General features: G+C 43.6%; 1 protein-coding gene across 5 annotated transcripts in view; it reads right to left on the reverse strand.

Annotated features, from left to right (window-relative positions):
- FOXK2 (forkhead box K2) overlaps nt 1-23,135 on the reverse strand; it is a 183,679-nt gene that overhangs the window by 105,907 nt on the left and 54,637 nt on the right. For all 5 annotated transcript variants that reach the window (XR_004540935.1, XM_033961708.1, XM_033961707.1 and 2 more), the window contains one exon: nt 10,256-10,403. Coding sequence is in view for 4 of the 5 variants with exons in the window: in XM_033961708.1 (XP_033817599.1) it covers nt 10,256-10,403 (148 nt within the window). In the remaining variant the exon portion in view is untranslated. The remainder of the gene's footprint in view (nt 1-10,255; nt 10,404-23,135) is intronic.

The following is a 23,135-nucleotide window of genomic DNA, read 5'->3' on the forward strand; positions in this document are numbered from 1 at the left end:
GATCCCGAAGATTCCCATCATTCAAGATCGTGTCCAATTTGCTTTTAATTAGTGTTTCCATGAGTTTGCACACTATTGATGCGAGACTCACCAGTCTATAATTCACAGCTTCTGCCCTGCAACCCTTTTTATGCAGAGGAACGACATTAGCTAATTTCCAGTCCAGGGGGAACTTTCCCCTTACTTAGGGAGAGATTGAATAGCTCAGCCAACGGTTTCGCCAGGACATCGCTCAATTCTCTGAGCACTCTTGGGTGCAAATTGTCTGGTCCCATGGCTTTGTTCACCTTGAGTCTTGCCAGTTCACTGTAAACTTCACCTGGTGTGAACTCAAAATTCTGAAACGGGTCTTCTGTGCTTTGTGTTGTCTTCAACTGCGGACAGGTGAAGACTGAGCAGAAGTATTCATTCAGTAGTTCGGCTTTATCGGAATCTGCTTCCACGTAACTTCCGTCTGGTCTTCTAAGGCGTACAATCCCGCCTGTGTTCCTTTTTCTGTCACTAATATACCTGAAGAAGGATTTGTCCCCCTTTTTAATGTTTTTTGCTAGAATTTCTTCCACTCGAAGTTTTGCCTCCCTAACTGCCATTTTGACCGCTGTAGACCCGGTCCTATATTCTACCTTTGCCTCTCGTTTCTCCGTGCACTTGTAGGAGAGAAACACTTTTTTCTTCTCCTTAATGAGGTGCGAGATCTCCGCAGTGAACCATTTATTTACTGATTTTATGAAGCGGCTAGTTGCTTCATGTATGGTTGATTTCAGTGTTAACCACTTAGCTTCTACATCATCGGTCTCCGCTTGGTCCTGCAGCGTCCGATGGACGAAATCTCCAATGCGTGCGAAGTATGTGCCCCAGAAATTGAGTACCTTTGTTTTCATGTTTGATCTAGGGAAGCCTTTCCTAAGGTTGAACCATACTATGTTGTGGTCGCTGGAGGCTAGCGTATCTCCTACTGAGACCTCTGAGACGCTTTCCCCGTTGGTGAGTACCAGGTCGAGGATCGCCTGGGCCCTAGTGGGCTCCGTTACCATTTGTTTGAGACGTGCTCCCTTTATGGTGTTTAAGAGCCTCCTGCTACCGCTGGTTGTCGCTGAAAATGAGTTCCAGTCTGCATCAGGCATATTGAAGTCCCCTAGCAGTACAGCTTCTCCTCGTAGAGTGATATTCTCTATGTCTTCAATTAATTCTGCGTCCATGTCTTCCAGTTGTCTTGGGGGTCTGTATACCACATCTAGATTCAGGCATTTTTCTCTGCCTCTTGCCAGGTTTACCCAGAGGGACTCCCCAGTGTACTTGACATCTGTGACCCTGGTGGTTTTGATGGCCTCTTTAATGTATAGAGCTACCCCCCCTCCTAACCTGCCCTCTCTGTCCTGACGAAGTAGATTGTAGCCCGGTATAGCCATATCCCACCCATGTGAGTCCACGAACCAAGTTTCAGATCTTGCCACCACATCTAGGTTGTTCACCCTCTCCAAGGTAGGGAGAATGAGAGGGCACTCTCTAAAATTGAAAGGGGATAAATTCCGTACGAACATAAGGAAGTTCTTCTTCACCCAGAGAGTGGTGGAAAACTGGGAACTCTCTTCCGGATTCTGTCATAGGGGAAAACACCTTCCAGGGATTCAAGACAAGTTGGACAAGAACGTACACAGGTAGGGCTAGTCTCAGTTAAAGCGCTGGTCTTTGACCAGAGGGCCACCACTGCTGGGCACGATGGACCACTGGTCTGACCCAGCAGCGTCAATTCTTAAGTTACTTTATTCACCTTTTCCCAGAGACAGTCACATATCAGTCTAGTCTTTTTACAAGTGGTACTATTCCATAATTTTATTTGAGGCCTGCAAATGTGATCATGTGATCCCTTGGTGGTAAAACTGAGCTTTATTTTTAGTGAAGATTTCTATATCACCAACCTGGGAGAAATCTCCAATCTACAACAAAGCTGTATGAAGAAGTAAGCACTGAACCTTAACATTGATGCTATTAATAGAATCCTGAGATCCTGAACAAAGCATAAAAATTATGTAAATATAGTAAATCAATGACCCTTATGAGCCTTAATGGTATTGTAATATAGTAACATGAGGAGGAAAAAAGTAACCAGACTAAAGGAGGGAGGGGGGGAAGTTAACTTGTCCTAGGGTGATGGTATTTTTTACTCATACATACAATTCATTATTTGGAGTCTGAGGCTTGTCACTGAAACTGTTACATTACTGGCAATTATATGGTAGTAATATCATGACATATGTACTGTAACTTAAGAGCACAGTATATTGCACACATTTAAAACTCCTTCAGCTTATTGAGAAATGTATACTTAATTGATAATTTCTTTTCCTTGAATCCTACTAACCAGTTCAGATGGAGATAGAGAGAAAAACTGAACATTCTATCACCACCAGTATAACAGGTATTATAGCAAAAGAACATACGAATAGCCTTACTGGATCAGACCAATACTTCATCAAGCCCAGTAGCCCATTCTCACAGTGGCCAATCCAGGTCACTAGCACTTGGCCAAAACCCAAGGAGTAGCAACATTCCATGCTACCGATTCAGGCATGCTAGTCTTTCCTCATATGAGAGCAGCTCCATCCCCTTTATCATCTTGGTCGCTCTTCTTTGAACCTTTTCTAGTGCCGCTATATCTTTTTTGAGATAAGGAGACAAGAATTGAACACAATACTCCAGGTGAGGTCGCACCATGGAGCGATACAGGAGCATTATAACATTCTTAGTCTTGTTAACCATCCCTTTTTAAATAATTCCTAACATCCTGTTTGCTTTTTTGGCCGTTGCCACACAGTAGGCAGAAGGTTTCATTGTATTGTCTATGACATCACCCAGATTCTTTTCTTGGGCACTAACCCCCAAGATGGACCCTAGCCTTTAGTAACTGATTTGGGTTATTCTTCCCAATGTGCATCACTTTGCATTTCTCCACATTAAATTTCATCTGCCACTTGGATGATCGGTCTTCTAATTTCCTAAGTTCTGCCTGCAATTTTTCACAATCCGCATGCATTTTAACAACTTTGAACAGTTTAGTGTCATCTACAAATTTAAACACCTCACCTGTCGTTCCAATTTCCAGATCATTTATAAATAAGTTAAATAGCACTGGTCCCAGTACAGATCCGTGCAGCACTCTACTGTTTACTCTTCTCCATTGAGAAAAGTAACCATTTAACCCTACCCTCTGTTTTCTATCCGATAACCATTTCCTAATCCACAACTGAACTTTGCCATCTATACCATGACTCTAATTTTCTCAGGAACCTCTCATGAGGCACTTTATCAAAAGCATTCTGAAAATCTAGATAAACTACATCAACTAGCTTACTTTTATCCACATTAATTTTATTATTTATTTATTCACATGTTTTCAATTATTATTTTCACATGCTTTCAATTATTATTCACATTTCACATGTTTATTCACACCTTCAAAGTCGTCAAGCAAATTTGTGAGGCAAAATCTCCCTCAGCTGAACCCATGCTGTCTGTCTCATTAAATGGGGAGTGTGCGGCGCAATGGTTAAAGCTAAAGCCTCAGCACCTTGGGGTTGTGGGTTCAAACCTACGCTGCTCCTTGTGACCCTGGGCAAGTCACTTAATCCCCCCATTTTCCCAGGTACATTAGGTAGATTGAGAGCCCACCGGGACAGACAGGGAAAAATGCTTGAGTACCTGAATAAATTAATGTAAACCGTTCTGAGCTCCCCTGGGAGAACGGTATAAAAACTTGAATTTAAAAAAAAAAAAATTATCTACGTGTTCCACAATTTTATTTTTTATAATTGTTTCCACCATGTTGCTCAGCACCGAGGTCAGGCTTACCAGTGTGTAATTTCCTGATCTCCCCTGGAACCCCTTTTAAAAAAAATCAGCTAACATTGGCCACCCACCAATCTTCAGGTACTACAGACGATTTTAGTGACAGGTTACAGATCACTATCAGCAGGTCAGCAATTTTATGTTTGAGTTCTTTTAGTAGCCTGGGATGTATATCATCTAGTCCAGGTGATTTATCACTTTTTAACTTGTCGATTTGGCTTGCTACATCTTCCAGATTCACCAAGATTTCTTTCAGTTCTTCTGCATCATCACCCTTGAAAACCATTTCTGGTTCAGGTAGATCTCTTACATCTTCTTCTGTAAAGACCGAAGCAAAAAATTCATTCAGTCTCTCTGCTATGGCCTTACCCTCCCTGAGTGCTCCTTTTTGCTCCTTGATCATCCAACGGTTCCACGGATTCCCTCATAGTTTTTCTGCGTCTGATGTACCTAAAAAAATTGTTATGAGATTTTGTCTCTTGCAAGTTTCTCTTCATATTCTTTCTTAGCTTTCTTTATCAATGCTTTGCATCTGACTTGCCAGTGCTTGTGTCTCTTCTTATTTTTTTCATTCAGATCCTTTCTCCATTCTTTAAAGGATATTTTTTTGGCTTTAAGAGCCTCTTTCACTTCACCTTTTAACCAAGCTGGCTCTTGTTTCCTCTTCTTTCCACCAGAATGTGACTGACAAAGCTGGAAGTAATAGAAACAGTGGAGAGGTTCAGATGTTTAATTGCCCATTTTAGAATGAAAGTTTTTCAAATGTTGAGAAGCCAAGTGTGGGAATATAGAGGGTGGGGAGAATGCAATATTACTACAAGAGGTCAGGCTTCCATATATGGATATTACTAGAGGTCTTGGTGGCCATCTTGGGTTCTGGTGGCTACTAAGCAAGAGTAAGTGAGCATCACATATACCCTACTAGACACCAGGGACCCCCAGTAAGCCCAGGGGGAGGAGAAAAACATATGGACCAAGGGCAAATTCAGAGGGCCTCACTGTATTTGGGAGTGGGGTGCTGGATGCAATCAAGGTGGCTGGGGTGTGTGACTGCCACACTAGGATCAGGACCTTTAAAGAGGAGCTACAATTCAAGAAAGCTGCTCCTGTGCCTATTTGGGGGACGGGGGGTAAGTTTGTTTTCCCATGTCCAGCTTTCTGAAATTGTTATTTCCTCTAGATGTGGAAGAGTGTGTAGCCCTGCTGCTATTTTACAAGAGAGACTTTACATTTGCAGAGCCTCTTGTAAATTATGAGGATACTAAACATCCTGATAATCAACTTCTGAATTCCCCTTCAATATCCTTTCTAAATGTTGATCAAACCCATTTACAAACCAGTAGAAAGTAAAGAACCAAGGATAATCACAAAACCCTCAGTCTTCCAGGGTGTGTCCTAGACTGGTCTAGCAAGATTCAAGAAAAAAAAAATATATATCAGGTGAGAGTAAATTTCATATTGTCATCCTGCTAGACCAAGTCCAGACTAGTGGGACATACCAAAACTTATTCCTCAGGATGGGAGGAAGATGTAACCTACTGTGAATGTTAGCTTGTAACCAATTCTGAGCTCCTGGGAGGATGGGCTAGAAATTGAATTAATTAGATAGATAAATAAATAAATAAACCAAGATCTCTCTAAAATGACCCTTTTCAAAAGGTTCCTATCCTCTGTCCCAGACATCAATCTTATAAAATCCCTCTTCTTCCAAACAAGAATTTATTTGATGAACTTATCAATTTTTTCTATACATATAATATAATGTAATGTAATGTGCTGTGCTCAGACCCACAACCAAAGTGCTCTTAAAATAAATATTAAGCAAATGTTGTCTCCAGAACCATTACAGCACCCTCACTGTCAAAATCAGGATTGCAGAACATTCAAGTAATATCCAGATGGGATGGCTCATTGGTGGGAAAGGAGTCTCACAGAAGTTGAAGTGAAATATACGGTTTTGAAGCAGGTCAAATTACCGTTTGAAGGTGATGTGACCCATACACTATTGGTATCTGAGCAGTTTATATTTTTGTGGCCACCATTGAGCTCCAGCGATTTAAACATCGAGTTAGAATGGTTCCAGCTGTAGCTGTTAAGGCTTGTCATCAGTTAGAGGAGCTAGAAACGGAGATCCAATAGTTGCTCATGCTGTGTAGTAAGTATCCGGTGTGAATGATTTTATATAGTAGGATTGCTAGCACAGAGGAGAGTTTGAGATTTGTTCCCTGATAAGAGTTTGGAAGTTGTTCCCGAAGTAATGCTTTGAATAGGTAAGTGGGTAGTTTAATATTATTTTACTTATTGATTTAAGAAATGGCAGAAGATAGATCTCAACTGATTTACGAATTTTATTTTATTGTAGTGATATGCCCCTCCTGTGGAAGCTATGCGAAACTCGGAGGTGCTTGAATGGCATACATAATTGGGAGGTTGATAAGAATTAGCGAAGGAAGTCTGCTACAAGTCTACTTGCTGCTATATGGATATAAGATAAGTGCACAAGTTAAAAGTGTTTTAGATGTTTATTTGATTGGAGCGGCGTGGGACCATGAGGGGGCTATGTTGGTCCCAGAGACAACCTTTGGTTAATATTTATTTTAAGAGTACTTTGGTTGTAGGTCTGAGCACATCACATTATATATACAGAAGAGATCGATATATTCACCAGATATTCTTGTGTTTGAAAGAAGAAGGATATTATAGAAGAATACACAAGAGGTTATTAAAAATATACTCCTAAAGATTCAGGTTTGTAATATCAATCTTATTACCTAATGCAGCTACAACCAAGTCACTGCCTCCAGAGAATATTTGTAGGGTGCTCTCTGACTTCTGCCCAAGATGCCACTTGAGCTCTTGAGAGACTATTTTCTAGTTCAAAAATGTACACACACCTTCAATTGACCTTTTGATCCAATGTGTCACATAGAACCTACAGAGGCTGTTTGCCCTTTACACAGGCCACTAAAATGTACAAACATCTGATACACGAAACAAATTAGTGAACTCCAGATAATGGATGTGTATCCTACAAACATTCAGTTTAAGCAGAGTGATACCTAATCCCCCTTCAGAAGACTTCTGGAAGAACAGAAGAGAAACCACCCGATTTACATGAAGCAGACCACTTATAAAAGAGTGAACTGTCCAAAAGGTAACCAAGTCTTCCAAAAGAAAGATGGGGTTGCCCAAAGTAAGGTCCAGCAACTCCCAAATCTTCCTAGATCCATCAAAGAGCATCCAGAAAATCTGTTTTAGATTTTTCTAGGAAATCCAGTCACGAATTAAGACCCCCCCCCCCCCCCCCCGGGGCATGACCAGTCTGATGGAAGCCTGAATGTATCCTAACATACATGAAAAATGAAGTACATCTTGTTAGACAGCAATAGGAAACAAGAAATCACCATACCTTACTAGCCCCTTTAAAAAAAAAGAAAAAAATTGAAGGGATATTTCCATTCCATGGGGTTATATCACAAGCTGAGCATCAATGCTCACTCTCCAATCTAAACCTCTTCAGATTGTGAGCCCACTGGGACAGATAGGGAGAAATACTTGAGTACTTGAATATAAATTGCTTAGGTTATAAATACTAAAAAAATTAATAAACAAACATCTTCAGGCCTTCAGCTATAAGCAATGGTAGAAACTGAAAATCTCTTTTTCAGGTGATGCCTTCAAACAGCCAAGCTACAACCAAAATGGGATCTGGATCTTTCATAAGAAGAGGGCACTTGATTAAGGCCCAGTTCTCTTGGTAACAGTACAACCTAAGGATGACAAATCCAATCCAGAACCATTAAAAAAAAACAGGAAGGTTGTTTCACTATCCTGTGCACTGCTCGAGCTAAGGAAGCAGACAAGAAGGAAAGACATACTGAGGCTGACACTGGCTAGGGCTGCATCAGCACATCCATCCCAACCACCCCCATTCTCTTCTGCAAGTGAAGAAAACCAGACATTTCGCAATCTGATTTGTTGCCAAGAACTCAAAAACAGGGAGCTCTCCTCCTTTCCCTTACCAGGTGTAAAGTTCCTGGAGTTTTCATTCCCTTGGGTCCAACTGATATCTACTAAGAAAGCTTTCCTGAACATAGCCCACTCCTGCAATATAAATAGCTGAAGTCTCCTAGGACAGCTGTGATCTCCTTGTTCACCTAGTTGTTCACATATGCAACCACTATGGAGCTGTCAGATAAGATTTGTATTGATCTCTCCTCTTTAAAGAGGCCGAAAACATGGTAAGGTCAACCAAATTGCTATCAAAAGCGAGTGACAGACCATAAAGACTTTTGAGCTGACCAACACCCTTGACCCTTGAGGCAATGGGCTCTCCAGCCCTACAGACTGGCATCTGTTACTACAGCTGTTCAATCCAGGAGTTCCAGAGGGTTGCCTCTCAATAGATGTGGAATAGCCCATCAAGCCAGCTGCTGCCTGAGAGAAGCTGAAATTGAAAGATAGCCTTGTACTTCTAAGAGTGAAGGGTACACCTCAAAAATATGCATTGGAGCAGCCTTATGTGTATCCTTTGACCACATTACTCTCTCTATTGTAGCTACCATAGAACCAATAATGTAAAGAAAATCACGAGATCTTGATACATGCATTGCACAGAAGGTACTTAATTGATCCAGAATCCCAACTTTGATATTGTCGTCAAAAGCAGATGATCCCAAATGAGGAAAATTAGTCTGATGATCAATTCTGCAACTATAATCAGCAATGGACCGCTACCACTGAGGCTACCAACATAGGGCAAATGTTCACATCAGAGGACATCCGCCAAGAAAGTTGCTCCAACTCCAAAAGAACTATCTCTGATAAAATTGGGAAGTGCTAAATCTAGTGTACCACTGTCCAAGCTACATAATCTCTACAGAAGGGTCCCTTGGACCCTAAGGGTCACAGAACCAAAGGCTGCAAGGCAGCAGCTCCACTTTCTTGTCATGAACATCCTCCAACTGGAATCATGGTTCTTTTGGTCACCACCATCAGTAAAGCATCCACCTAAGGAAAGGGATACAACTTATTCATAAATTTAGTACTCCTGATGACCAAATATGGGCTTCCCATTTTGCAAAGTCCATCTGTAACAAATGTGAAATATAAAGGCTTTTGTAGGTTCTTTCAAAACCTTCAGGACAGGATAACTCAGTCTGTGTCTGTCAAGCCATAGACATATAAAGAGCAGAAACAACTTGATCAGCTCACTCCTCCCCAGAGGACCTTCAAGAAAACCTTGGGCCCCAGCCAGACCCTAAGACACTCAAAGCTTATATGCCACACACAGGGAAGGGGCCTGGAGCCTAAAGAACTCACTTAAGCTACTCCAAGAGTACATGATAGAATTATAGTCCTGGAACAATTGAGGATCATCTCATGGACCCCCCTGGAGTCCCTTCGCATGGGACTGATCTCCCACAGTGAAGAGGAGCACAGTCTCCAATCTGAAAGGAAGTATTATGTGATCTTCCCTGGACACAATGAAAAGATTCTGGTCTGACAAAATGGCTACTGATCCCACAGAAAACTGAGGCATCACAGTGGGAACATAGGCCTCTCCCGAATACTGCTACTCAACAGGATAGCTCTAGAATTATTCACTGCTTTAGGTGGCTTTCCCCTCCCTCTGCCTAACAAACACTTTTTTAAAAAGTAACTTTATTCAATTAGCCAGAGAATAAAGTTAAGGGAATTTGTTTCGTTTAAAAACTTTTTTTTTTTGCGCAGAGGGATGGAAAGTGGGGGATGGTAAGGCCTCAAAGGAAATCTATGCAAGATATCCTCACATAATGAAAAACTTTGGTCCAATGCTTGGGGCTACAGAATGGGACAAAATTCCTCAAGGTTCAATTAAGAGAAATATTGTAATTCAGCTCCTCAACCACTGGTCATAAGCCATAGTGTGAACTCAAGGTGTCAGGCCTGTTACCGGAAAAATCCTGCTGCACCAGTCCAACCTGCACCATATTCTAGAGGCAGAAAAAACTGACAGGATCCTGGCAGCAGCAGCACCTATTATACTGTTGGTGTCGTTAGGATCTTCATTTATTTTCTCTTCTTCCATCCTTATACTCTGAACTGGTCTAGCAGGATAAGGATAAATATGTAAAACCAAGGCCTATATGTGTATATAAATGCAATTAGGAGTTTTATTAAAGACAATTTAAGCATTCCGTTATCATTGATAAATATAGGTTAAAAAAACACAGGTGTGGGGAGAATGTTATATAAAGGTTTAAACAAAAAACCAAGAACAAGAAAATTAAAATATGACAACTCCTAAAAGCTTACACTTCAATTATTCCTCTTTGGGTTTATGGCAATATAACATTGCTTTTTCTCAAGACAGTGCTATATTTGACTCCAGGTTTTAATTCTTGTTCTGATTTGGTGAAACAGTTACCTTTGGACTATCTCCACCAGAAGCCTCCTTGTCATTTTCTGACTGCGAATTGTCAGCCATTAAATGCAGTTCAGATGATATTACACGGCTCACTTTGTATCCTGAAGAGCCTGCACCACGTGGACTAGATGGACAAGAGTTTGCAGCACTGTAACAATATAGAGAGTTTCCAAAATTTTAATGTATATTATCTAATATTAAGAAACCTAGATCATTATCTCACTATGATGTAACAGAGAGCATTTGTGAGTATAAAGCAACAGTGGAGACCTGCTGCACATTATGCGTTTGAAAAAAAAGGTGTGACGTACATACCATACAAATTGGTTCTGGATACTTTTTATCCCCTAAGAATTGATCCCAAATATTAGCTAAACTATTAAAGATGTACATAAGGTTGACGTGAATTTGCTATTTATAAAAGGTCCTTTATTAAGAAGATTTTTTTTTACCACATCTAAAAATAAATGAATACATATTTTTTCTACTTTAAATATGCAAGGATCCACTGGTCCATCAAGCCCAATATCCTGTTTCCAACCCTGGCCAAAAAAAACTCTGTGGAGTGACGATGTTCCTAAATGGACTTTATTTGAAAGTGTTAAAGTTCCAAAGGTACACTGAAATCATCCACATAAAATAATTTCATCCACATAAAAGCCTTAAAGGACCTAGTCTGCTAGGGATACAGGACCCAACACGGTCCGCGTTTCGACAAAAAGTCTTCTTCAGGGGTCCCTGGGGGTCCTATAAAGGTGAATACGTGGGAAACAATTGTGTGGTGAGCCGGAAGTGAACTCGCAGGCCTTGAGCATGCGCAGATAGATGCTCAAGGCCCAGCAAAGAAGAGGAGGCAGATCTTCGGGCACCAGCACCAACGCACAGGACATGCCAGTGCCGGTGGCTAGATGGAAGTAAGACGCCTGTTCGGGTGGGTCTGGGGGATTTCAGATCGTGGCGGGGGGGGGGGGGTGCAGGATCGCGGGGGGGAGGGTGCCGCTCGCACATCAAGGCACGCTCGGTTTCCGAGGCGCCGATTTTGCAAATGTTTTGCTCGTCTTGCAAAACACTCGCAAACCGGTGCACTCGTAAACTGAGGTACCACTGCATGGTTTTAGGATGCATAGTTTCAATAGTAAGTAGAAGCATTTTTAATTAGGATGTTGGTATGGGCTTCTAGTGTCAGTTACTGATCTAGGGCGACTCCTAGGGTTTTGATGATAGGGTTAATTGGGAAGTTTCTTCAATTTAGGTTGATAGTAGATTCGGTTGGTTGGTTTGCTGGTGAGGCCATAAATATCTTGGTCTTTTCCGGGTTTAGTTTTAGTTTGAAGTTTGTTGACCATTGTTCTACTTGGTTGATGAGAGATGAGAGGAAGTGTCTGGTTTGTTGACAGTGTAGAGATGGAGACGATGATTGTGATGTCATCAGCGTAGATGTATGATTGGAGGTTCAGTTTGGATAATTCCTGGCCTAGGGAGGACATATACAGGTTGAATATGGTAGGGGATAAAGGGGAGCCTTGGGGGACACCACAGGAGTTGGTCCAAGCCTGGGAGTAGGTTTGCTCGCTGATGACTTGGTAGGATCAGTTTTTTAGGAAGCCTTTAAACCAGTTGGTATGTGGCCAGAGATACCTATGGCGTCTAGACAGCTGAGTAGGATGTCGTGGTCCACCAGGTCGAAGGCGCTGCTAAGGTTGAACTAAAGTATTAGTGCGTGTTTCCCTGAGCTGAGTAGTTGTGTGATGTGATGGAGGCTAGAGCTGTTTCGGTGCTGTGATGTGAGCGGAATCCTGATTGATATTCATGAAGTATTGAGAATTTATCCAGGTAGTTCATCAGGGCAGTTTTTATCAGACCTTCTATCAATTTGGTGAAGAAGGGGATATTGGCTACTGGTCTGTAATTGGATGTTGTTGTTATGGGGTCTTTGCGATTCTTAACAATAGGCGAAATGAGGATATGGCCAAGGTGGCCAAGGTTTGCTATAAGATGAGAGATCCAGTCAAAGAGCATGGCTTTGAAGGGGGTGGGGACTGCTCTTATGATGGTGGGTGGACAATTGTCTAGGCGGCAGAAGGTTTTGGCGTTATTTATTATAGAGCTTGAGAAATTGGAACCAGTTAGGGGGCTCAAAGTGGCTCCAGTTTCTGTCTACCGGGATTGAGTTAGTGTGTGTGGGTATGGTAGATGAGGAGTTGAATAATGTATTTTGGAATGATTACCATCTCGTTTAGTTAATTTTGATGCAGAAAAAGCCTTTGATAGGGTTTCTTGGAAATTTCTGTTTGCAAAATTGCAACATTATGGCTTTGGGGGGCTTTTTTTAGATGCCGTTCATGCTCTTTACACCTCAACCTTTGGCTATGGTTTGGGTTAATGGGCTATTATCTGAGGCCTTTGAGATTAAGCAGGGTACTAGGAAGGGATGTCCCTTGTCACATCTTATTTGTTCTTACCTTAGATCCTTTGATAAGGGACATCTTACAAACTCCTAATATCAGTGGGGTCTATGTTGGCACCACTGAGTTTACGATATTGGCTTTTGCGGATGATCTTTTAGTACATCTCACTACCGTATTTTCGCGGATATAACGCGCACCATTGTAAAACGCGCACAGGGGTATAGCGCGCAGAAATCACGATGATATGTACAAAAACTTTTCTATACCGCGCTCAGGCATATAACGCGCATGCTGCCCGACTCTCCTCTGGCCACCCCGACTCTCCTTTCGCTCTCCCCGACTCTCCTCTGGCCACCCCGACTCTCCTTTCGCCCTCCCCGACTCTCATCTGGTTGCCCCGACTCACCCTGACTTTCGGTGCACTGCCCCGACTCTCCTCTGGTTGCCCCGACTCACCGTTCACCCGCCCTGACTTTCGGTGCACTGCCCCGCCTCTCCGTGCCTGTCCCCCTTGAAGTCCTGTCCCCCCTTGAAGGTCTGCCTGTCCCCCCTTGAAGGTCTGCCTGTCCCCCCTTGAAGTCCTGTCCCCCTTGAAGGTCTGCCTGTCCCCCTTGAAGATCTGCCTGTCCCCCCTTGAAGTCCTGTCCCCATCCTGAAAGCCTGATGCCCCCCCTCGACGTCCGATTCTTCTCCCCCCTCGGCAGGACCACTCGCACCCCCACCCCGAAGGACCGCCGACTCCCCGACAATATTGGGCCAGGAGGGAGCCCAAATCCTCCTGGCCACGGCGACCCCCTAACCCCACCCCGCACTACATTACGGGCAGGAGGGATCCCAGGCCCTCCTGCCCTCGACGCAAACCCCCTCCCCCCAACGACCGCCCCCCCCCAAGAACCTCCGCCCGTCCCCCAGCCGACCCGCGACCCCCCTGGCCGACCCCCACGACACCCCCACCCGCCTTCCCCGTACTTTGTGTAGTTGGGCCAGAAGGGAGCCCAAACCCTCCTGGCCACGGCGACCCCCTAACCCCACCCCGCACTACATTACGGGCAGGAGGGATCCCAGGCCCTCCTGCCCTCGACGCAAACCCCCCTCCCTCCAACGACCGCCCCCCCCCAAGAACCTCCGACCGACCCGCGACCCCCCTGGCCGACCCCCCCCACCCCCCTTCCCCGTACCTTTGGAAGTTGGCCGGACAGACGGGAGCCAAACCCGCCTGTCCGGCAGGCAGCCAACGAAGGAATGAGGCCGGATTGGCCCATCCGTCCTAAAGCTCCGCCTACTGGTGGGGCCTAAGGCGCGTGGGCCAATCAGAATAGGCCCTGGAGCCTTAGGTCCCACCTGGGGGCGCGGCCTGAGACACATGGTCGGGTTTGGCCCATGTGCCTCAGGCCGCGCCCCCAGGTGGGACCTAAGGCTCCAGGGCCTATTCTGATTGGCCCACGCGCCTTAGGCCCCACCAGTAGGCGGAGCTTTAGGACGGATGGGCCAATCCGGCCTCATTCCTTCGTTGGCTGCCTGCCGGACAGGCGGGTTTGGCTCCCGTCTGTCCGGCCAACTTCCAAAGGTACGGGGAAGGGGGGGGGGGGGGTGCGGGGCGGTCGGAGGTTCTTGGGGGGGGGGGCGGTCGTTGGAGGGAGGGGGGTTTGCGTCGAGGGCAGGAGGGCCTGGGATCCCTCCTGCCCGTAATGTAGTGCGGGGTGGGGTTAGGGGGTCGCCGTGGCCAGGAGGGTTTGGGCTCCCTTCTGGCCCAACTACACAAAGTACGGGGAAGGCGGGTGGGGGTGTCGTGGGGGTCGGCCAGGGGGGTCGCGGGTCGGCTGGGGGACGGGCGGAGGTTCTTGGGGGGGGGGCGGTCGTTGGGGGGAGGGGGTTTGCGTCGAGGGCAGGAGGGCCTGGGATCCCTCCTGCCCGTAATGTAGTGCGGGGTGGGGTTAGGGGGTCGCCGTGGCCAGGAGGGTTTGGGCTCCCTCCTGGCCCGATATTGTTGGGGAGTCGGCGGTCCTTCGGGGTGAGGGTGCGAGTGGTCCTGCCGGGGGGGGGGATGTATCGGACGTCGGGGAGGCGGCCGGGCAAGAGGGCTTGGGCTCCCTCTTGCTCCGATCGTGGATGCGGGTGCGGGTGGGAGCGCGTGCGAGCGGTCGTTCGGGGTGGGGGTGCGAGCGGTCCTGCTGGGGGGGTGAATCGGGCGTCGGGCGGGGTGGGAACTATGTTTAAAAACTTTTGTATACCGCGCTCAGGCATATAACGCGCGAGGGGTATGCGCGGTACGTAAAATCACGTATAACGCGCGCGTTATATCCGCGAAAATACGGTAACTCAAGAAACCTCTCTTCCTGCTTTATTGATGGTGATGTCCAAATATGGGGATTTTTCCGGATTTAAGTTGAATCTGGATAAATCACTGGTTCTTCCTACATCCTGAGCATTTGTGACGGCTGGAGGGGGAAGTTTCCACTGAAATGGGCAGACTCCACTTTTCACTACTTGGGTATCCAGTTAACATCTTCCATTGACTCTAATTTGCAGTTGCTTTTTGACTATATTTGTCATCATCTGAATAGCTGGTAATGTTCCCTCTTCTCTTGCATGGTAGAATTTAGCTATTTAATATGATAATTTTCCCAAGATGGCTTTATGTATTGCAAATTTTGCCTATTCATCTTTTGCAAAAAGACTTACGTAAGATTTATAGTCTTTTGTCTCATTTTCTTTGGGAAGGCAAGAAGTCTCATGTTGCTTTTCAGTACTTGTTGGGGTCTTGGTCTCAGGGTGGGATGAATGTTCTCGATATGCAGAAATATAATCAAGCCTGTTTACTCCGGTCTCTTGGGGACTGGATTCTAGGACAAGACGCACGTACTTGTTTTGACTATGAACTGGCCTTCTATCATCCCTGGCATTTGTACTCTTTGCTTCATACTCATCGGGCTTCTCTCCCCTCTCCCCTCTCATTTGCATTCCAATTTTTTACTGGGATCCTTCTGAGATACCTGGAAAGTGTTGGCGTTATTGCTAGGAGGGAAGCCTGGAATTTCTGATCAGATGCCTATCCAGGGGAACCTACAGTTCTCTCTGGGTCAGCATTGCTTCAACATTTGGAGATAGGCTTCATTGGGTTTGACTCTATTAGCTCATGTACTTCATAGTAATGGTACTTTATCACCCTGGCGGGATTTCTAGCTTCAAGCTTCAAGAGGGGATTTTGGTTACATATTATTTTGCTTATTTGCAATTGCAACATTATGTGCGATCTTTGGATGTGGAGGGCCTTCGGCTGGTGTTAGGAAGTAAACTTCGGGATTTCTTTGATCAATTTGTGGACATGTGTCTTTCTATTACTTTGTTATATAAAGCTCTGCACCTTCTTACCCTGGATAGATCCCGGAAGCCTCTTTGTACTTGATGGGCAAATGAGTAACTCCACAAGACTTAAGATATGGGCTGCCTTATTAAATGCATCCCGACCCTTTCTGTGTCAGCTGAACTACGGGAATGCCAATTTTGGGTTCTGCACCAAGCACATTTTACGTGTGTTCAATAATATAGATCTGGCTTAGAGGTGACTTCTCAATGCGAAAAATGTCACAGTGATCCTAAGTCCTTTTTTCATGCCTTTTGGAGCTGCACAGTAGTTAAGGCTTTTTGGCAGCAGGTAGTCCAGTACTTGGAACATTTGCTGGGACATTCTATAACTCTTACTCTAGCAGGATTTCTTTTGGATAAATACAAAGCCTTTTGATTGCCTATTAGCTCTGGAAGACTTACTTCAGAAAGTGAGGTTATTGGCTAAGAAAATTATTTTGGGTGAATGGACTTCAGCCCATCCTCCATCCTATAGGGCCTGGCGTAATGGTTTACATGTTCTTATGCTTCTTGAGAGAGGTTGGGTGCGAAATTCCTTTCGCCAGGCAAAGTTCTTTCTTAAAATTTGGGGTCCTTATATATATTCCCTGCCCCATAGACTTCGCAGCCTTATTCTTAACACTTTGAAGATCTGAAATGTTCCTGGGCTGGGGAGGTTTAGCAACCCTGGGATAGCTCTGATATTAGAACTGGCCTTTTGGCTGTTCCATCTAGGTTTCTTTTTTTTTCTCTCTCTCTCTCTCTTTTTCTTTTGGTTCTTAGTGATTTGCTTGGGTTGTCTGCTGTTCTAGGGATTTGGAGGGTTTCCAGTTGGGGGGGGGGGGGATTTCTACAAAGTGGTTCTCTGGGCCCATAAGAACCCAGGGCCCTGGTATAGTTATTCTCGCTTCAGGTCTTGTTGTAGATAAATGGGATAGGTGGGATTAGAGTTTTCAGTGTTATCAATGTACTTGATGATTGTTTTCAATTTCTTGTAGTTTTCTTTAATGGTTCTTGCAAGTATTCATATTGTTTGGTGGTTTGTATCTTCAGTGTTGAAATTTCTATCATCATCAATAAAAATTGTTTTAAAATAAATAAATTGTTCTACTGATAAAAGCAGTTGGTAATGGTAAAATAGTTGTGGTGAAAGACAAAACACAGTTTAGGCTGAGTAAAGGCTAATGACAAGCTCAATGCAATGAAAGTTTACTTTGAGCATTGAGCCACACTGCTAAAGCCATTATAAAAGACAAATAAATGAATTAAGTTGGAGAAGTGACATGTGCTCCTAGAAACACTGGTGGTGAAGTGGATATATGCATCCTGAGAAAATAGATATTATAATTTAAATTGAAGCAATGTCATATGAAAAGCAGAATCTCAGTTAACCTGATTTGCTGCATGTAAAAACTATTTTACATATAAAAAAGGGTTTTTATAAAATTGTGCAACCGCATACATATATAACATGTAGAAGCATATAAAGTGCACTTGACCTTCACTTAGGCATTCCTGGGTAACCTAGTTTGGGTGGAGTTGCAATGCATGAGTTATTTTATAAAAGTATGCATGTACACACATTCACACCTTTTTCAGAGCATGTATAAATTTGTACAGAGCATTGCAAACTATTGGGCTGGCTCTGGAAGTCTATTTTATTAAAGGTCCAAGAACCTTTGCTGCCTTGACAAGATAGACTTAATACTGATACCTTTTTGGGATGTCGCATTAGATATTATAAAATTACTCCCTCCAACATCTGCAGAAAAATTACATGGAACGGCTATATTAATTAATGTCTTTTCTTCAGTGTATAGCTAAGGTAGGCATACTTTTCTTATGCTGGTTCATCTTGAAGTGGGGTTTCTTCTCCTCATTTAGAACACCAGTCAGATCATGTGCTCCAGGAAGAGAGTACTTGGGTTCTTTTTCTATGTAGCCTGGTAGTTTAATACATTTAAGTGCTGAGAGTAGCCTGGGAGTTATTTATCACCCTTTTTGAAGAAAATTCACCCAAAGCAGCATACAAATATAAACCAGTCATAAGAAATAAACAAAGGAAAAATGTGACCATGGAGAAAAATAATTATAACTACAAACTAGTACCTTCTCCACCTAGACCCCAGTCTCCCGACTTCTCATCCCCTGTACTTTCCCCAACTTGATCTTGCCCTGTATACTAAGGATGCATCAGCCAATCTGCTGCCACTAGGATCACGCAACCTGGAAGAGGAGCTTTAGTGTCCTACCTATCATTGGCCATGAAGGAAAAAGGTAGAGGCAGCCCAATGTTGGCCAAGTCTGAACTAATGCATCAATTCCCAAGGATCCCATCTCTTCCCTATGGCTGATGAAGCTGTTGACTTGTGCATTGGCCCTGGGCGCCAACAGATCTAGAATGGGAAGTCTCAGTGGGAAGAGGAGACTGAATACTTTGCTTGAGACCTGTCATTTCTTCAGATCCAGAGACACACTGCTGAGGTAATCTGCTTCCATAATTCTAACAATATGAGAAGATGACAGAAGGGGAATGGTCAGGTCCACCCACTGAAAAAGCAGTTGAGACACCTTGGCGCGAGACTCTCCTCTTCCTCAATTGCCCTACAATGACAGGTTTGAGGTCACACCTCATCTGGGCTCTCAAAAGCAACCTGAACCATTTCCCAAGGTAAAATGGTGGTAGTAACTGCTTTTCTTCAGAAGGGATTCAACTTCATCCCTACTTAGACGATTGGCTCCTTCCAAGCTGGACAGTACAGTGCAGTGTCTCGCAAACTTTTCCAAGCCCTGGCAAACTAAACCCGGGGCCGCGGCTTGAGGGTCTCTGCTTTTTGACAGCCCAAAGGGCATGACTTTACACTGGAAGTGTTCCCCAAGAACTGAAAACCTAAGGAATTTCCTTTGAGAAGGCCAAAGTGAAATATGGAAATAAGCTTCCATGAGGTCCAAAGATGTTAAAAAAAAAAAAATTATCCTGGTTGTTCCAAAGCTATGACTGAACTTAAAGTTTCCATGTGGAAATGCTGTTCTTAGAGCTTTATTGACCCCCTTGAGGTCTAGCATTGGATAGTAGGAGCCTCCCTTTTTTGAGCACTACATAACAGAAAGAGCTACAGAAGTTCCTTGTATAGTAGGAGATGAAATATTAAAGGACCTCTAAGAGTTTAGTAATAAGCAGAGATATTTCTTCTTTTACAACAGCCCAGCAGCAGAAAGGTCATCTCCCTCAGCGACAGGAAACTGGTTGAGAAATTGGCCTTTTACTGCCATGCTAAAAAGTGGCCTCAGCACAAAGGGAAATGCCCATGCTGAGGAAGCACTGACCATTTTTTAGCAGAGCTTAGTAAAAGGGTTGAAAAAGAAGTAAGCCCAAGCTAATCCTACACTACAGAGTTAGGGCTCTTCAGATTGGAAAAGAGACGGCTGAGGGGAGATATGATTGAAGTCTACAAAATCCTGAGTAGAGTAGAACGGGTACAAGTGGGTCAATTTTTCACTCTTGTCAAAAATTACAAAGACTAGAAAACACTTGAAGTTACAGGGAATACTTTTAAAAACAATAGGAGGAAAATTTTTTTCACTCAAAGATAGTTAAGCTCTGGAACACATTGCCAGAGGTTGTGGTAAGAGCGGATAGTGTTATCTGGTTTAAAGAAAAGGTTTGGACAATTTCCTGGAGGAAAAGTCCATAGTCTGTTATTGATAAAGACATGGGGGAAGCCACTGCTTGCCCTGGATCGGTAGCATGGAATATTGCTACTCCATGGGTTTTGGTCTGGTACTGGTGACCTGGATTGGGTACCCCGTAGACTCGATGTGTTGTTAGCACTTCAAAGCCCTGAAGAAATGATCAGCAGCAGATCATGAAACACTAGCCATTGCTTACTGACTCAAAGAGAAAATAACAGTCATGGCAGTTTAAGATAAGTGCTGTTTCATTTTATTTTTTCAAGCATAGCTTAGGGGGTTTCTCACCTACTATAGAAAGCTGAAAGGGAGTTAATGAGCAATTTAGGCTCTCCTTTCAAGTCTCAAAGCAACGCTTGCTTTGCAGCATCTGAGGCGTTCCCCCTATTAAGTTTTACTAGCTTGAGGATAACAAGCAGTTATATGCTCATGAGGAGTTAAGGTATTGAGAATTTTCCACCAGTGTATTTAAACTGGGAATTTTTTGTTTTGTATGATTGTAAATTGAGTTTCCAGTTCCTCTATTTTTTGTTTTGTCATACAAAATATTCTAACTAAGGATGCACAAAATACCAAACTTCCCTGTCCCCAAATCTACGTCCAGGCATAGGGCAACAAGAGCAACCAAAAGATGAGCCCAAACTGAACAAGTCCCAATCCAACACAAGCCAAAAGGGAAATAAACAAATCCATATGCACCAATCATCACATACTCAATCAGTTTTCCAATTCTATACACTCCCCAATCCTCCTCCTACCACTCACTCATACAAAATAACAATAGCATCCATACCCATAAATGGTAGGGTAAGTCAGTTGAAAAGAGAGGTGCCAAATAGAAGGCTGTCCAATTGGCCCAGTCTCTAGGACACTGGAGCCAAGTCTCCAATCCACAAAGATCTCAAGAAATCATGGCAAAGTAAAAGAGCTCCAAGTGTCAAGTTCAAATCCTATTAGCCAAAAGCCCATATGGCAAGCAGGGTCAGCTCAAAATACTGAAGCCTACTGAAGAAAAGAGGAGAAAAAAAAAAATCACAAATACCGGCTGCACCACACTGAAATATCCATTCTTACCCCTGACTCATACCACACCACAATCAAACTGCCACTTAAAAAACATACAGCTACCACAAAACTAACCCCCACCCCCAAACAAAAAACAACAACAAAAAGCCTACTTTGTGGTCCACTAGTAAGTGAGAAGTCCAAGCAGAATAAAGTTCACTCATTTAAGGTGTTGATCAAAGGTCCAATATGTCAGAAAACGCTCAATCCAAAAGTGCGAGCTTCCTGAGCCTTATGTCGACCCCGCAGGAAAGGCAGAGTGCATGGCGGTCCCAGAAGCAGGTAAAGTATCAACAAAAGCTTGTGCCACATCCACAGAATTATATGTGGTTGTAACTCCAATGTGTTATCTGTAACTTTGCAGGGTAGTTCAAGGTAAAACGGATCTTGCGGGTGAACAGCGTACTGCAGATTGATGAAAAGGTTCACCTTTGTTGTGCTACTTTGCTGGAATAATCTTGGAAGCACACGACACTCTGATTTTCATAAGTCAAAGCATGGCCCCTTAGTAGCGCTCTAAGAATTGCTGTCTTCTGCGCAAAATTAAGGACTCACACAATAATCACACAGGGCCTCATCCCTGCTGCCGGACATCCGCCAACCTGATGGGCTCGCTCAATATGCAGCAGGCCCAAGGTCTCCAGTAGGTGCAAAATCGATGGCAGCCACCTCTCAAAGAAGCAAATGAGGTCAACATCAGGTTGAGCTGTAGGAACCTGCACATCCTGGATCCTGTCTTCCACGTCACTGGCATATTGCTGGAAGGTGTCTAGCTCCCAGCTTACTTCCTCCAGTTCCCACTGAAGGGTTTCTAGCTTGCGGTCAATAAGGAGCAGGCATTTGTTCAGAATAGTCTCCAAAGCTACTGTAACTGCTAGTGTTATCTCCAAAACCCAAGTAGAGGCAACAAAAGGGCCTACAGGGCTAAGAGGTGCCACCATCTTGTCTCTATCCCATGTACCCGATCTCAATCTCTCCAGACAGCTTTAGAAGTCATGGTGACTCACAATCACACCAGAAGTTCCCAACCAAAACTCCTCACCACAACTAACGCATGGGCTTTGAGCAGGGAGGTTTAACAATAAAAAACAGCAGATTACTAGGGTGGGCAACAGTAGAACCACGCTTCAGCATCCTCCCCTGAGCATGGCATCATGTGATCTCCCCCTTAGACTTTGTTTTAATAACACATTTACAAGGAACATTAAAAAAAAAACCAAAAAAAAAAAAACCACCGCTCCCAAAAGATGAGGTCCCATCTTCAAGAATTGTTGGTGTCTCTTTAGGGTAGATCCTGACATGAGTTGTCATACTGGGACAGACCAAATATCCATCAAGCCCAGTATCCTGTTTCTAACAGTGGCCAACCCAGGTCACAATAGCTCTTCTTTACAAAGCCGTGCTAGTGTTTTTAGCACCAGATATGGCAGTAACAGCTCAGATGCTCATAGGAATTCAGAGCTGTTACCGTGGCGGCGCGCACTAAAAACACTAGCGTATCTTTGAAAAGAAGGGGGAATATTTGGCAAGAACATACTTCCTATAGCCTACAGGCATCCCTAGCTCCTTCCAACTTCTCTCAATTCACCTCAAAGATTCTCTCACCCCCCTAACTTCTGCCCATCAGATCATTACCTGCTAGAAACCAATTTCCACAGGCCTAACTCATAAGGATATGAGCTCCCACAATGCTCCTGATACAATTGCTTCATCAGCCAATGATTTAGCTAATTATTTCAAATCAAAGATAGAGAAATTAAGAAAAGAGATCTTGTTGGGATCATCACCTCCTTTATTATTAGAGGGTGCAAAAAAATTTAGCAATTCCTGTGAACAGAACCTGGAACACTTTTGAGGCAGCAACCTATCAAGAGGTAGAACGATTATTCAATTAATGTTGTTCTATTGCCTCCTAGATTCATGTCCACCCCAATTAATGGCAATAAGAGACTGGTTAAACGAAGAGTTGCAAAATGGTGTATTTAATGAGTCTGGTGGGAATATAATATTGATCCCAATAATAAAAACACACACACACACAAAAAAAATCAAAGTTGTTACAAATTATCAGCCAGTAGCTTCAATACCATTGTTTACTAAGATAATGGAAGAATGGGATGCAATAAAACTGACAATATTTGGATAAATTTGACTTACTACATCTGGTTTTAGTACAGAGACCTTGCTTTGTTCGCTAGTAACTAAAGGTAGATTACTTGGTCGAGGTCAGAATGCCATATTAATACAATTTGATCTCTCTTATACTTTTGACTTTGTTGATCATAATTTAATTTTATTTATATTACAAAATAGGGGTTTAGAGGATAAAGCATTAAACTGGATAAGTGGATTTTTATCGCACCAATTGGTTA

This window comes from Geotrypetes seraphini, chromosome 10, assembly GCF_902459505.1.
Source record: "Geotrypetes seraphini chromosome 10, aGeoSer1.1, whole genome shotgun sequence".
Classification (NCBI taxonomy): Eukaryota; Metazoa; Chordata; class Amphibia; order Gymnophiona; family Dermophiidae; genus Geotrypetes; species Geotrypetes seraphini.